The sequence below is a fragment of the Motacilla alba genome, chromosome 2 (genome assembly GCF_015832195.1).
Source record: "Motacilla alba alba isolate MOTALB_02 chromosome 2, Motacilla_alba_V1.0_pri, whole genome shotgun sequence".
In the NCBI taxonomy this organism is placed as follows: domain Eukaryota; kingdom Metazoa; phylum Chordata; class Aves; order Passeriformes; family Motacillidae; genus Motacilla; species Motacilla alba.
In genome coordinates, this window is record NC_052017.1 from 19,272,089 (window position 1) to 19,287,121 (window position 15,033).

Sequence of the window (15,033 nt, forward strand, 5' to 3'; positions counted from 1 at the left end):
TTTGTTTATATTCTCCACCATACTCCAAGCTATTGCCCAAAGCATATAGTGGGAGGTGAAGCTGCAGTGCAATGATAAATCACCTTTGTACAACTTGCCAGAGCTGCTCAGTAAATGTGACAGGTGGAAAGCACTTCCCTCAAATCCTACTCGAAGCCTGACCAACCAGTTCTAATTTAGATTCACAGCCCTGACTCTGAGACCAGAGGACACTGTTCTGGTCAGATTTAACCTTGGTGAGAGAGGATAGTGGACATGGAGTCCCAGAACCTGAGAAACACTGGCTCCAGAACCGAAAGTATGAACAAAATTATGTTGAGAAAGCTTTCTCTGGCAAATAAAGGCATGTAAAACCACATAGAATAAGCAGTAAAAAGTCTTTCTATTATACATCCACAAGACCTCAGATGTTCTCCAGAAAATGGCCTTTTCTTCAACACATTAGACACTATGAGGTGGTCCAGTCATGTCCTTAATTTGACATATAACTGTTCAATATTCAAAATGGAAGATAACAAAAAATCCATCTATTATCAGCTGGGCATCTCTACTACAAATGAATGTCAACCTCTTCCCTTAAATCAGTAGTAATATTCAACAACACAAATGTAAACTACAAAGAAAATTGTTCTGGAGAATTCTCACTTGTGTACAGATGGGATTAAAGAGCGAAAGAGCTGCAAGAAGCATAATTTGTTCAGAATTTCTAGAGAAAATTACAACATTTAAACAGAGCTATATTAAAACTTTTCAGACATATATGAGTAAGGGTCAGGTGTAGGAGAAATGAAAACTGCCCAAAAGTGATTAAATTGAATGTCACGACCTCTATGAATCCTCATCTGTCATTACTCCGGAATAAATTTCAGGATTACTCTATTTACCACCTTCAACTGAAGAGTACGTGATGATTAAAAGATTTCATTGATGTCTTGAACAGCCTTCTGCACAGATTTAAGCCTCCACTGAAGAGGTCAACAGGAAAATGAAAAATTCTTTATGCTTGATGGAGAAGAAAGATATCAACAAACTCCTTAATCACACAGTATCTTGTAGAAATGTAGTTTCAATTATGTTCAGCTTTTCCCTTCCTCTGAGTTACATGTTTGTTCTCAGACACTGAAAGAAAAAGACTAAAATTTTCCCTATAAAGTCAGGAAAAGTGCTTTGAGGTAAGGTTCTGAAAACAACAAGTATTACTCTTGGTACTGTCATGCCAAAATATTGTTACTTTGTCTCCTAGTGCCATTAAGGAATTCTGTTCCTTATCTTTTTTTCCAGCCAGGATGAACAATTAAGACAAAATTATTTTGTTATTTTTCTCATTTGATGTTAATCCAATCCATTACAGTAATTTATTCCTGAAAACGTTAATAACTTCATTAACTGTGCCACCATTTAGCACATGTTCACATTTACCAGCAGACTTTGAGGTAAGCAAGTAGTAGCACATCTGCTTAGCAAGTGACTGAACATGGAAAGAGCAAAACAGTTCATGGTTACAAAAACAATCTTGATGAAATTGCTTGATGCTACTTCACAGGGTTTCCACAGTGCTTACCATGTGAGCTCTGCCATTCAGCTTTCCTCTGCTTGGAAAGGAAGCCAAGGGAAATAACAGAGAAAAGTACGAACAGTCCTGAAACCCAGAAAACAGCACTACCTAATCCTCTCATATTTACCTAGCCCAAACCTTCATCTCTAAGTCCAATAGAAGCTGAGTAATTTCTTACACAATCTTCTTTTGAAGCTTTGACAAATTCCTTGATCTACTGCTTGTAATCAGAGTGGATCTCATGAGCAAAGTGGATATTGTTGACAGGAGAGCTGCCAAAACCTCCACTCTGGACCTGAGGAGAGCTGACCTCAGACTGCTCAGGGAATTAGTTATTAAGGTTGACTGGGAAACTGTTTGTGCAAGTGCTGGGGTCCATCAGTGCTGGTCTCTTTTTAAACATCATCCCATAATAAAGGCATGGAAGCAGGCAATTCCCAAATGTCAGAACTCAAGCAGGTGAAGCAGAAAGGCATCTTGGTTGGACAGGAGCCTTCCCTTGGAAAAAGGGCAAAAAGAAGGTGTGTGGCCAGAAGCAGCAAAGGCGAAAAGGTGAAATGGGAAAAATACAGAGATACTGCTTTCCACTGTAGGGAAAAAAATGTGTGGCAAAAGCTCAGCTGAGCAGAGCTGGGGGGGGATAATAAAAAGAGTTTTTTCAAATATATTAATGGCAATCAACCCACTACAGGATGAGGACTGTCTCCTCACAAACAGGGACAGAGATAAGGCAGAGGTGTTTAACACATTCATTGCCTCTCGTCTTCAACATGGATGATGGACCAAGGGGCCGATCTGACTTTGGAGCAAAAAATGATTGTGGCCCTTCCACAGGCAAGAATTCTTAATAAATTTTGACAGTTAACAGTGTTTATACCTCTTATTTGTTCATTAGCTTCATTTATCCTAACACTAAACAACATCCAGGCACATCTTGGGATAGTTAGGTACCTTGTGAAAGCTGAAACAGCATTTTACTTGGAAGTCATATTCTGTTGAAAAATTTGAGAACAAAAAAAACCAGATAATGAAAATGAAGCCTTGCAGTGAGTTGCCTAAAATCTTTCATTATATAAATCACAAACTATAAACTGAACTTTCAAATAAACTTTACAAACATCTTTCTCAAAATAATGTTGGTCTTTGTTGACGTACGTCATACTGAAAACATAAATTCCTAACTAGTAATATAAAATGCAGTCCAAAGTGGCTATTGATAAGCATGTACTTAAAAAACAGTTGAGTTAGATTTTGTTTCCTACAGTTAGAGAAGGAGAATAAAGAACCACACTTGTCTTCAGTCTTAACCACATATAGAAATTTTGTTCCAGTATGTCTAGAAAATTCAAATGCCCAGCAAAGGTGTACTGCACTGAAGATAAAATAGGACTAGATTCTGTGAAATGTAACTTTTTTTTTCACATTGCTTTTTCTGCTGTAAGACTTAAGAGTAGAAACATCCTATATTTCTAAGACTCCTCTGCACTGTGACATCATTTCCCTTCTTTTAGATGTGTAAGAAAAAGAAAAGTCATTACAGACAAGTAAGAGCAACTTTTTATCTAGTTCTTGGAATGCAGAGCAGAGTTAGAGCTTTCATGTTCTCAGTTCATCCAAGGAAAGGCCAGCTCTGAATTTGGAATACGTAACACATTGAAAAATGTCTCACAATGAGAGCTAATATTGACAGTAGCACTGGTGGTCCTGAGACAACTCAAATTTTACTTAGTTCTCCTAGTAGAGAGAAAATGAAAGAAAAGGGCTCTTTAAGAGGGTTCTCCTTTATAAATACAGTACCAGAAATTCTTCTTACAATTTTTGGAGCAATTTGGTTACAAAAGCCATTCCCAAACCACAGCTACTCATTGCCAAAAGGAATTACCAGCTCATACTATAAATGTAGATATAAATACCTGCCCTCACCTGCTGCTCAGAGACTCTCATCAAACTGGCAGCACTGAAATTCTTTTCTCCTGACCTTATGCTGATTTGGATGCCTGTTTTGGGACATGTTTCTCAGAAACAAGTCCATGGAGACCCAAGAGCTAAAGAAAGTTTTGAAGATGTTAAAACAGTTCTGTGAAACAGAAAAACAAGGGCTGACAATGCCCTACCTCCAAGGACCTTAGATGAGACATTAATCATGTTCTGAAATGACACTAATCACATTCTGTCTGCCAGTTTCTAGAGTTGTAATCAGTTATGGGCCCAGTTCAGGCTCTCCTCACATCTGACTACTGATCCAAAGAATTTGTGGGCTTTAATTTCACTATTATGTCTGAGAATAACTAGGGGAAAATTTTTGTTTCTTTGACATAAAATTATAATAAAGTATGGGAAATGTCTTCAAATTACATGTACTTTACTGTATATTCAAATGCTGTAGTTGGTTAGTGACTGAAATGTATCCTGAATCTCCAGAGAATAGTGGGAAAAAAAAAATTAACTCCCCTAAAATTACAACCCATTCTAAATTATTTGCCATTATTTTCCAAATTAGACCAGTAAAATATATGTGATTTTCTTTTTTAGTTTAGCAAATGGGCACATTGCTTTCAAACCAATATACAATCTGATAAGGTTAGAACTCAAAATAAAAGGAGATAGATCAGAATCCAAGCTACAGACAAGCAAAAAGAATCAGAAGAAACTTTGGAATTAAAAAGGTGGTGCAAGATATTTCCAGTTAAATTGATAAAGTACAGTGATAAAGTACAATCTGTGTACACTTACACAGATTTGGAATTTATTTGGAGAAAGCTCAATTAGAGCTTTTATTAACTCCTAATTAGAATTAGAAAATACACCACCAAAATCTGGGCTATGTATTTTTCTCCTTCACAGTCAATAAAAAGGATAAATTTTATAATAATAGGTGGACAATTTATGTAGAAATTGAATTCAAGTAACCTGTAGTCATGACTACTTCATATTCAAATGTAGTAGCTTCATACCAAGCTCCTAAACCAATCTACATATTCTACAGTATGAAAAATATGGAAGGAATTGTATAATGTACCAGACAGGAGAGAGAAAAAATTAAACGTGTAGATTTCTCGGTTTTAAAATACCATAACAATAAACCTTTTGTGTAATTGTATAATGAAAATGAAAGTTGCCTCTTGTGTGGAACTTTATTCTAGACATATCTGAGAATATGTTCAGGTACCAGTGAATAAAAAAAACTTCACAAACTGCTGTATGGAGTCAAGGCAACTACATAGACAGATAGATTATTCCAAAAGAAATGTTGAGTCCTGTTTATAGGCTTGTTTTTGTTTGGGGTTTTTTGTTGGGGGGTCCTTGTTTAATTGGTTGATTGGTTTTTGTTAAGCTTTTGTTATTCTTTCAGTGCTAATTGTTTATTTTTGTTTGGTTTCAGGTTTGTTTTTATTTCTTTCTCTTCCCAGAACTGATTTCAAAATGCTTTGGAAATACTACTTTATTCAATTCACATACTGTTCTCTCAGTCAATCGTCAATGCTGGCTGGTTTAAATGAAGCTATAAATGCTTTGTTATTTGATTAGTTCTGCATAAAGAGATTTTTTTCCTCTTTTCAGTAGATCACATTATGCACTGAAGCATAAAATTTTATAATTCTTGTAATTATATATAAGTTACAAAAACTGCCAAAGTTATTTCTATTTATGTGTCTGTAAACTTTTATAGATCTAATTATAACTGCAAAAGAGTGATATAAGCAATATCCTTTGGCTTTTAGAGTATACTCTAGAGTTTTGAGCTATATTTCAAATGAAAATATTTTTGGCAAATCTGATTTCCTGGTTATTCTATTACTTCGCATATATTTATTTTAATTATGTTGCTGACCAAATTCTATATGTTTTAAATTTTTTTGTGAAGGAGAAATTTGTACTAAAATGATTTAAAAATCAGTATGGAAAGAAAACCCCATTAACTAAACCAAAAAAAAATCCCAAAGAAAGAACAAAGAAAGTCCAAGACTGTATTCTTTATTGTTTACTTTTAAAAGACAAGGGAAGTGCGTGAGTTATGAGTTAAGAAAATATTTTAGTGATGTAAGTATTCAGAGTGATATAAGCTAGGAATAACCATGAATAATAGGACAAGTGATGAAACGTGCTTCATGGGACTGTACCCAGTGCTAGTTATGAACTAAAAAACTTCTCTGACATCAGCTGCCATTGCAGGACATTCACTTTCTTATAATCCCTGTAACATCCAGCCCCCACAGGTGCATCAGTTATTTTATACAACTATGATGGAGATAAACAGTCACAATGCAGCAAATTATTTCACCCTGGGTGACTGGCAATGACAGGTGATGTTATTGACTTACACACAATAACACAGTCCATCTTTCACAGGTTCTGGAATCCTATCACTATCACTCCTAAAGAGTGACACAGCGCAATACAGAAACAGTTCCAGAAACACAAAAGCCCAATGTTTAAAAAGGACAAAACAATCAAGGGTTTAGGATTTATCAGTAAAGCAACAAAAGAGACTAAGAACCATTTTGTTACAGTATCATTCCACTGGTTTCTCATTTCCTAAATGCTCTACACAGATCTGATTTTACAATTCCAAAAGAGTATAGTAGAATTTTTTAAAAGCCAGAAAAAGCAAAATATAAGGAACAGTTTCCATGCAAGAAATAAGTTGAAATCCTTCAGTGTATAATGTTGCTTAAGGATGATTTCATAGAGAACAATATGGAGTAGGTATTTTTGGCTGTTCACCATTTTCAGTAAAAAGAGGGTAAAAACAGAGTTACTTTCTCTGCAAGTGGCAGAACTGCACAACTTGCTACAAAAAATGAGAAGGGGGCTATACTTCTGAATGTGCTTCTAGGGATACTAGGCTCTATAAAGAAGGCAAATACATTAAAGTTTGCTACATATCCAAAACCACATTTGGTTTGTAAGGTCACCTAAAAAGGAAATATTAGGAACATCAAGAGAAAGTATCATATATGTTCATCTTCTCACTGACAGCAGTAGAAAGGATATCAAGTGAAATGGACCTTGATGTGATTCTCTGTTAATATTCCTATGTTCTCAAAGTTCTCAAAGACATGTTCCACGCTTCAGTGAATTGCTTTTTATTTGCTGAAAACAACTGTCTTCTCTACAAAACCGAACTCAGCAGATATCAGTTCCCTAGTCTCCGGAATAACTTTTCTTTATTGTAGCCTGCTAATCTGATCAGGCAGCCCTTGGCAGCTGTTGTATTCCCAGGTGAGTGGAAGGAGACATGAGCAGAAACTCTGATGGAGGGATCTGCAATTTTTATAGTCAGTAACTACACTGCAGGAGGGAAGGAATAGAAAGAAGATAGGAAAACCAAGTTTAGAGATCTTCGAAATTATTGTCAAATCCATGATATCTCTTTTGTAAACAACTGTAAGTATAAAATATTATTCATGGATAGCTATTCCAACATTAACCTCCATGGCTGCAATGAGACAGCCTAACTCACCATGGTATTTACCACAGGCTGAAGGGGAATCTCCTGCTCCTTCTTCCCTTAACTTGGTGCCAGCAAAGCTCTTTCTTTTGCATATTCTCACTCCTCTCTCTGGCTGCAATTGCTTTTGTGCAACAACTTTTCCCTCTCCTAAATCTGTTATCACAAGAATGCTGCCACCATCACTGGTGGGCTCAGCCCTGGTCTGCAGTGGGTCCCTCCTGGAGCCAGCTGGAACTGGTTCTGTCCAACACAAGAGAAACTTCTGGCACCTTCTCACAGAAGTCACCCCTGTAGCTCCCTGCCACCAAAACCCTGCCAGACAATCCAAATACGGAAACAACTGCAACTTTCACGAGGTTCAGTGTGGCCAGGGTCTCTTCCTGGGCTGATGTGGATACAGGCAGCCTTTTACACAAGGCAGAACCTAACTCAAAATCTTACCACACTGCACAGGCACAGCAACAGGCACAAAAAACATTGTTAAAACAGAATTGTCTTTGCATTTTCCTCCCCACAGTACCATTGTGACACAGGAGAAAAACTGGTGTTCATACAATGAAAATTTGAAAAGGGCCAGCTTAAAATGATGTCTATTGTTTCTCAGTCCCAGAAATTTAAGTGGCTCTCAGTGGTTTTGCAGTTCAGCATTGTTGTTGCTAAGCAGCATATTGAGAACAATCTACAGTATCCTGTAGCTTACAGGAAATTACAATGCAAGCTTTCAAAATTATTTTTTCTAACAGTCCAGTGCTCACTTCCTGCCTTTAAATATTACTGCATGTTTGGCTAAAAGAAACAGCCGCCTTAGAATATATTTTTTTGTTAATGTGCAGAATTTCAAGGTGTTTATATAGAATCAGGGAAAAATTCTTCTGAACGGTGAGTCTATGTCACAGATGAGAACATTTAATGATTCTGTTCAATTTCATCTTTACACTGCATTCATTGCCACATGACTCTATGCACGGAAATAACAAGAAATGACTCCTTAGTATGCTTGTGTCACACAGTGATATGGCTCAATAAGGCTCAGCAGAATCTCCTTTGATATGTGCATTACAAATATTATCTAAAACAAATACAAAATTGAAAAGGAATTGTTTTAGAGTGTATCTCAAAAACTACAAGTTTATCTCTTAAAGAAGAAATATTTTTACTTTCTTAGCAAATCTATTCCCTAGCTGGAGACAAGAAGGAGACAGATCACTGCTGCATGATATTCTTCATCCTCAGAAACCTTCAAAAAATTGATCAATGGATATAAGTGTTTTATTTTTGGTTAAACTTTCCTTTGTTTCCACATATAAGCAGATACGTCTAGGGCTGCTGATTTTTGCAGCTGATCATCATGGCCATTCTAGCTGGTTCTATTTTAAAAAGTTGCATTACAGAGCACTTTTCACAACATCCAGCATGCTTTTTGCCACAGTTCAGAGCATTTCTTTGGGCAGAAGCAGACCCACTTACAAGCAGTGATGCAAACAGATACCACTGCTAAGCAGCAGCTATAGGTTGAACCCCTCAGTGGGTCATGTAAACTCTTATCCTGGATGAGTAAAATTTGTCAATGTAAAAAATATGGTTTGTTGTAAGGATGAATTTAAACCATCGCCTAAAGTGTTGTGAACCTCTGAAGTTCACAAAGTATATCTTATATGAGCTACACTAAGAAATCAGTCTCTGGAGGCTCTTTCCTGAGATTTTAGTATCTTTTTTATTATAAAACATAAAAGTGTTTTGGAGCATCCTTTACCATCAAAACCAAAGCTTTTAAAGCTTCTAACGTTGCCACAGGGACTTTCATCTGCCATTAAGAGGATAGAGTCTGAATACAACAAAAATAAAGAATCAGAAAGCTTGGCTAGTGTTCCTCTTGGGGTAACATTCATATAAAGCTGAACTTCAAAATATAAATCTCATTTGCAATAAATTTCCATGACTGATTTGGCAGAAGTAGGAAGCCAATAGTACTAGAACTGGCACCTTATCAGTGAGATGTCTGGAAAATTTTGCCCATGTCTTTCCTGTTTATCTTGTGCTCAAAGTTCAATGCAATTTCTTGGGTCTGATGTAGTCTCATCAGTGTTATTTCCCAATGCCTGAGCAGTGCTTAATGACATCCTAAAGGAGAAGGCTATTCATTAGCAGCAGTAACAAAGCAAAGTTGCTCACATAAATTAACGATCCGTTCTCGTGGTAGTCCTTGACACTGGGAAATATTAACTTTGTTTTATTGATCAGAAAGACAGAGACGTGAGATAAAATGACTTTCTGCAGCCATGCAGGAAATTTGTAGTTGACCCAGGAACAAAATGCAACTCCTAAATTCCACTTCAGGGGGTTACATTTCACTAGCTCTGTGATAAATGTGGAAGGAGGAAGAAGATTTGTCCTGTTCTGTCAAAAAGAGTCTCTCCCTCATCATTTGTTTCCAAGCAAATATTACTAACCTACAGCAGCAGTGCTTTCATGAGTAGCTCTTACATTGGGGTTATTGGGATCCATCCCCATACAAACTGTATCATTTCTGGTAAATGTTTTCTGAGTTTTATTTCCCCAGTGCAGTAAGTGAGGATGGTGCAAATAATTGCACTGATGCTGGCACCCTACCACACAGACAGGAGATGGATATGGTGCCTAATCAGTATCAATAGCAATTCCTACCAGACAAAAACCATTTAAGCCTGCTGAACTTATTGCAAATTGTCCATATTAACTCTGTCCCACTCAGTTCTGTATTTTACAACAACTCTGTTTTACAATTTTTGATAAATAAATCCTACTGAATTAAGCAGGATAGTGGCTAAGTGTACATGGCTGAACAAGAATCTTTGCAGGTTCACAACAGTTGACTCAATAACCAAACAACTATTTTATAAAATTATTTTATTAGAATTTCATGGGCTGCCTAAAAGTGTTAAAATTTCTGAATGTCTTTAGCAAGATATGTATATCTTTTATATAAAGATATACATATCTTGCTAAAGATATGTATTTTATACTATTTCTCTTTTGAAGGAGAGACAAATGAAAATAATGCTGCTATTCCTTTTTTCCAAACTTATATAAACTGTCCATAGCTGAAACATACCTGTTGGAGGTAGCTTTGTGGGTTCTGCTGGTAAAAACTCCTGGGATGATAAGCACTCCCTGGAAAATGTGAGGTCATCAAGTGCTATGCCATCTTTGGGACCTTCTCCAGCTATCCCTTCAAAGACAACTTGAAAATCTTCATCTCCATCTCCAGACAGGGTCAGTGCCTTGCGCTGCCAGAAATTTCCCTGGTTTCCAGTAAGATTAAGGAGAATTTTTTCATGTTTCAATGTAGTTCTCTGGTAGATAATCAACGATCCAATGTGAGCTCCATACATATGATAATAGAAAATTATCTGTAAGCAAAAACCAGAGCATAAAGTATGCAATAGGTGACTTCAGTCAAATTCTGCTATTGTATTGACTCTAATTCTTAAACTGAGCATTACTAATAGCATTCAGAGTAGTCATTAATTTTACTGATTGAAAAATAATTTAATCAAAAGGCGACAGAACGACTTATTATTTGCGATTCTTTCACTATTCCATAAGCCAAACTTCAAAACCAGCATTAAAATATTCAGCAGCAGATCTTGCATCCCTTTAAATGACTCTTCCATTTAAATGTGAAAGAACTAAAATATTTTTTAAGGAAATGGAGGAATGGAGTAGCACCATTTGCAGTATAGGAAGAAACTTCAGTTTACTGAAAAATTTTCTGGTTAAAAATATGCTTATGTAGGCTATAGAATGTGCAATTAGAAAGTAATCCAATCTATAATGGGAGCAAAACTTTCAGATGGATATGTACAAAAAAAAAAAACAACCCCAAAACCCACTAAAATATATGAGGTTTGGATATATGAGGTTTTGAATATATTAATATGGATTACAAAACAGTGATCTATTTCTTTTTAGTAAAAATGAAGACATTCTTAAATACAAAAGATGAAATACATACATAAAAAGACCACTGTGAAAATTCATCATTAACTGCTCTCTCAGTCCTTTCCAATTCAGTCTTGGATTTCTATTCCTTTTGAAGGTGCAGCTTTGTTTCTGAAAGCCTTGTATATAGACAAAATATTTTTATTCATTTATGCCCCTGTATAGTTACAGCTCTATATTTGTTTTCTATGCATAAAACTCATCCAATTGATGTAAATGTTCATTTTCCAATTATTTGAAATGTTCTAAGATACCATACTAAATCTGTTGTAATATGATGAAGCATGTTCTTCTCAAATAACCTGTAGGAAGGAGTAAAATACTTCAGGGGACTCTCTGATCTTATAAGATGAGGTTTCAGATCTTGACATATTTTTTTCCATCACACAATTTCCTATACCAATATTTGCCCTTCCTTTGGATATTTGTCTATGTGTAAGTTTCAGAACTGCTCAAGACCTGCAAAAAGTAAAATATCAGAAATATGACTGACTGCTTCAGGCCACATCATGAATGTCAAGAGTTTGGTCTGCACAAGGTACATAAACCTGTTCATTTTTGGAAATAATTTTCTGTGTGACAGAAACAACAGTTTCTCATAGTTACATTTCAAGGACTTAATTGCATTTAATGTGTGATACATAACAGTTCAGATGTCAACGTGTCATTCTCAGTTATTCTGCATTTCTTTATGTATGTTTTATGCTTCAGAGAAGTCAAAAAGTGGAAAAGTTGTTTTTAGAGCATAAAAGCAGGTAATGCAGAGAAAGAGATACTCATAAGTACAATGCTAGAAGCAGAAGGCCAAGATCTCCATGTTTGTGTAAGCAGAATTTTTTTAGTAAGTGTATTTTAGGCAATGAAAAAATTAATGTGGTTCCAATTTTGAAGATAATTTTATAATGGCTAGATTAAATTTTGCTACTGAATATCATAGTTATTAAAGTTTTCTTTTGAATCATTATTCAAACCCTTTATGTTTAATACTTCCTGACTTTTTAACTTATAAAGAGTTTGTAGACTTCTCAGAGAGAAGTATTTCAGTAAAATGAACTGGTTAGAAATCTCAAACATAGGCAGAACTCTTTCCAAGTTACAGATAAACTGCTCAGGAATATTCCTCAGAAGTAGTATGAGATAAATGAAACTAGAGATAAATAAAACTAGACATTTTGCACAGAGATATCACCTGCATAGCCAATAAACTCTTTAGGACTATTTCAGTCTAAGACCAGCTTCATTTGATGAGCATAGTTCTGTGATCACACAAACAGTTAATTTCAAAAGCTTTTTTAAAAATGGCCTCATAAATATTATCCTCTTGAGAGGTCTACTTATTAGATGTATAAAGGTAAACTTGTAGTTTCAAAATAAGGCATAGCTAAAGATTCTGGGACATTGTATTTTTAGCAAAGACTATAAAAGATGTATCAAAACCAGGAAATTTTTTATTCCAGATTTGCAAAGAAATTTTCAAGCTGAAGTGACTGCAATGTGCTGTTATATTTTGGAAGATCAAGGCTTACACTTCTCAATTTTCTAGAGAAGAGCTGGTAACAAAGCCTTCTGTCACACATCCTTCCTTTTGCAGTTATATTCTTTGAAAAGCAATTGTTACTGCACTTATACACACTTTCTCCATAAAATCAGAAACCATTGAATAATTGTTTATTACTTTGGATAAGTTGCATAAGACATTGTAAATCAGACACTGCATTTATTGGCAGCTTCATCTGAATCTCACTGAATACTCATTTACTTCCAGAATAACTCTTCTCCTGCAGCAGGATTTTTCTTATGGTTAAAATGAAATAAGATCTGATCCTGACTTCTCTACAAAAGGATGGGATTTTTTTTCCCCAAGATTTATTTCAGTAATCATCTTTAATCATTTTAGGAGTACACTCTTGGTGCAATCTAGAAATCAAATTCTTCATTCCTGCTACTACCTCACATACCTTGCAGTTTTTATTCTTTCTGCTTAAGACAGGACTAGAAATCCTAGCTTTCTGTCCTGGTAGCTGAAAAAATGAACTCTTTATAAAAATATAATGACCAGATGGCTCTTGCAGTGTATGATCAGTGGCTGGTCCAGTGCCCAGTTTTGCAGTACTGCTAGTTCTGAGGTGCCAGTCAAAATCATCATTTTCATCTTGCTTCCATCCACAAAGGTCAAACTCAAAATTGCAATGCCCAATAGATGTACCTGAAATATATTTGACACACATAAAAAGAGATTTATTTTGAAGAAGTTAATTAAGTACATATAGTACAACCTAGTACTCCTATCTATGGGAAAAAAAAAAAAGCTTCACTATAAAAAATAATATCCATGTATCTCATTAAAAAGAGCGTTTTGAATATTCTGGACTTTAATATCAGGATAAACCTACTTGCATATATATGAGGTAGGTCCAGTGGGTTTTTTTTATTACAGTCAACCAAGAATCCTTGGTATATATGCAACCAAATTTTAACTCTTTAGGGTCTTAACTGCCCCCCCCCTAGAGCATCCAAGACATGCAGAAAACCAGCCTCTTTCTGAAGGAACATGCTAAGATCAGGTGAGAACAGGAAGAAATGCCTCTGTCTAGGGAACAGACACATTCAAATGAAAGTACTGAGCACCATAAAAACACAGCTTCTATATAGACAGATACAGACAAACATGAATATGGATGTGATAATCTTGAGCTGAATCACACCCAAAGTTAGTTTACTTTTGCACAAGTCCTTGATTCACTTGTGTTTTCTTAGCCAATATAGAAACATAGATAAATTATGTTGGTGGTGGATTGTGTCCAAAGAAGGCTAAGGGCCTGGGGCACAGGTCTGAAGAGGAACATCTGAGGCCCTGGGCGTGTTTGGAGAAAAGGAGGGTCAGGGATGGCTGTATTGCTCTTGACAACTACTCTATCTCTAAGAGGTTTGGGAGTGAGGTTGTGGCGAGGTGGGGCTCGGTGTCTTCTCTTGAGTAAAGAGTGATAGGAGAAGAAGAAAGGACTCAGGTTGCACCATCAGAGGTGAAGATTGGATACTAGGAAAAATTTTTCATGGGAAGGATTGTTAAGCATTGGAACAGGCTGCCAAGGGAAGTGGTCGTGTCACTATCCTTGGAGGTCTTTAGAAGCCACATAGATGTGGCACTTAGGGACATGGTTTGGTGGTGAAATTGGTAATGCTAATAGTGGGATTTAATGATCCTAAAGGTCTTTTCCAACATAAATGATTGTTCTATGATTGTCTGCATATCTCCTTAAGTTGTACTTAAGGCCTAGAAAAGAAGAAAGCTGTCATAATTTTGGTTGATTTTTATGTGAAAGAACATGCATATTCTTTATAAAATTTTGAATCTTGAATGTCAAAACAGCCAGCATGGTGAGTAAACTGTCCACATTAATTAAGTCAATTGCATCATTCCAGAAGCTTAATTTCTGTGTATTTTTCTCTCTATACATCTATAAGTTCATTACAATGATTACCAAGTAAGAGTAAAATTGCTGAAATAAGCTGGAATTTCAGCAGAGACTCCAAGAATCTTTTGACTGTGAATGTTCTTGTGACTCTGAATATTCTTACTATTATTGCTAAAAAGGAAAGTGCCTTGAAGATAAATTTGGAAAATGTATGTATTATTTTGTAGAACAGTATCAGAAATTACAAAATGTCTCTTTCAAAATGTAATCAAAATCTGAGCCTCTTCTGAGGTCTGATAAAGTTCAGCCACTTGAAAGTAGTTTTATTTAACTGAAAGGTCCTCAGAAACATCAGTAACCAGGCTAAGGATCTAGAATCCATGGAATCTACACATGGACCAAAACAGGAAAAACAGCTACCTCAAAAATTTCAGGCTGAAATGAGATAAAATATTTTTCTTTGAATTTTAGTCTGTGAATGTCATAAAGTAAAAAAGTTAGAAACTTTTTCTTAAGAGTACGAGCTGCTTAGCAAAACTAGCTTCCCTTTTACCTCTGTCTGCAAATATAGTGCCATCTGAAGTAACAATTAAAACCAACCCAGACCTGATATGTGAAATTATATT

At 35.7% G+C, this 15,033-nt stretch overlaps 1 protein-coding gene across 1 annotated transcript in view; it reads right to left on the bottom strand.

Moving 5' to 3' along the window:
• MALRD1 (MAM and LDL receptor class A domain containing 1) overlaps window positions 1–15,033 on the bottom strand; it is a 236,672-nt gene that overhangs the window by 123,895 nt on the left and 97,744 nt on the right. The window contains exons 24-25 of the mRNA XM_038161885.1: window positions 12,950–13,197; window positions 10,102–10,399 (exon numbers count right to left, since the gene is read on the bottom strand). Of these exons, the coding sequence (XP_038017813.1) occupies window positions 10,102–10,399; window positions 12,950–13,197 (546 nt within the window). The remainder of the gene's footprint in view (window positions 1–10,101; window positions 10,400–12,949; window positions 13,198–15,033) is intronic.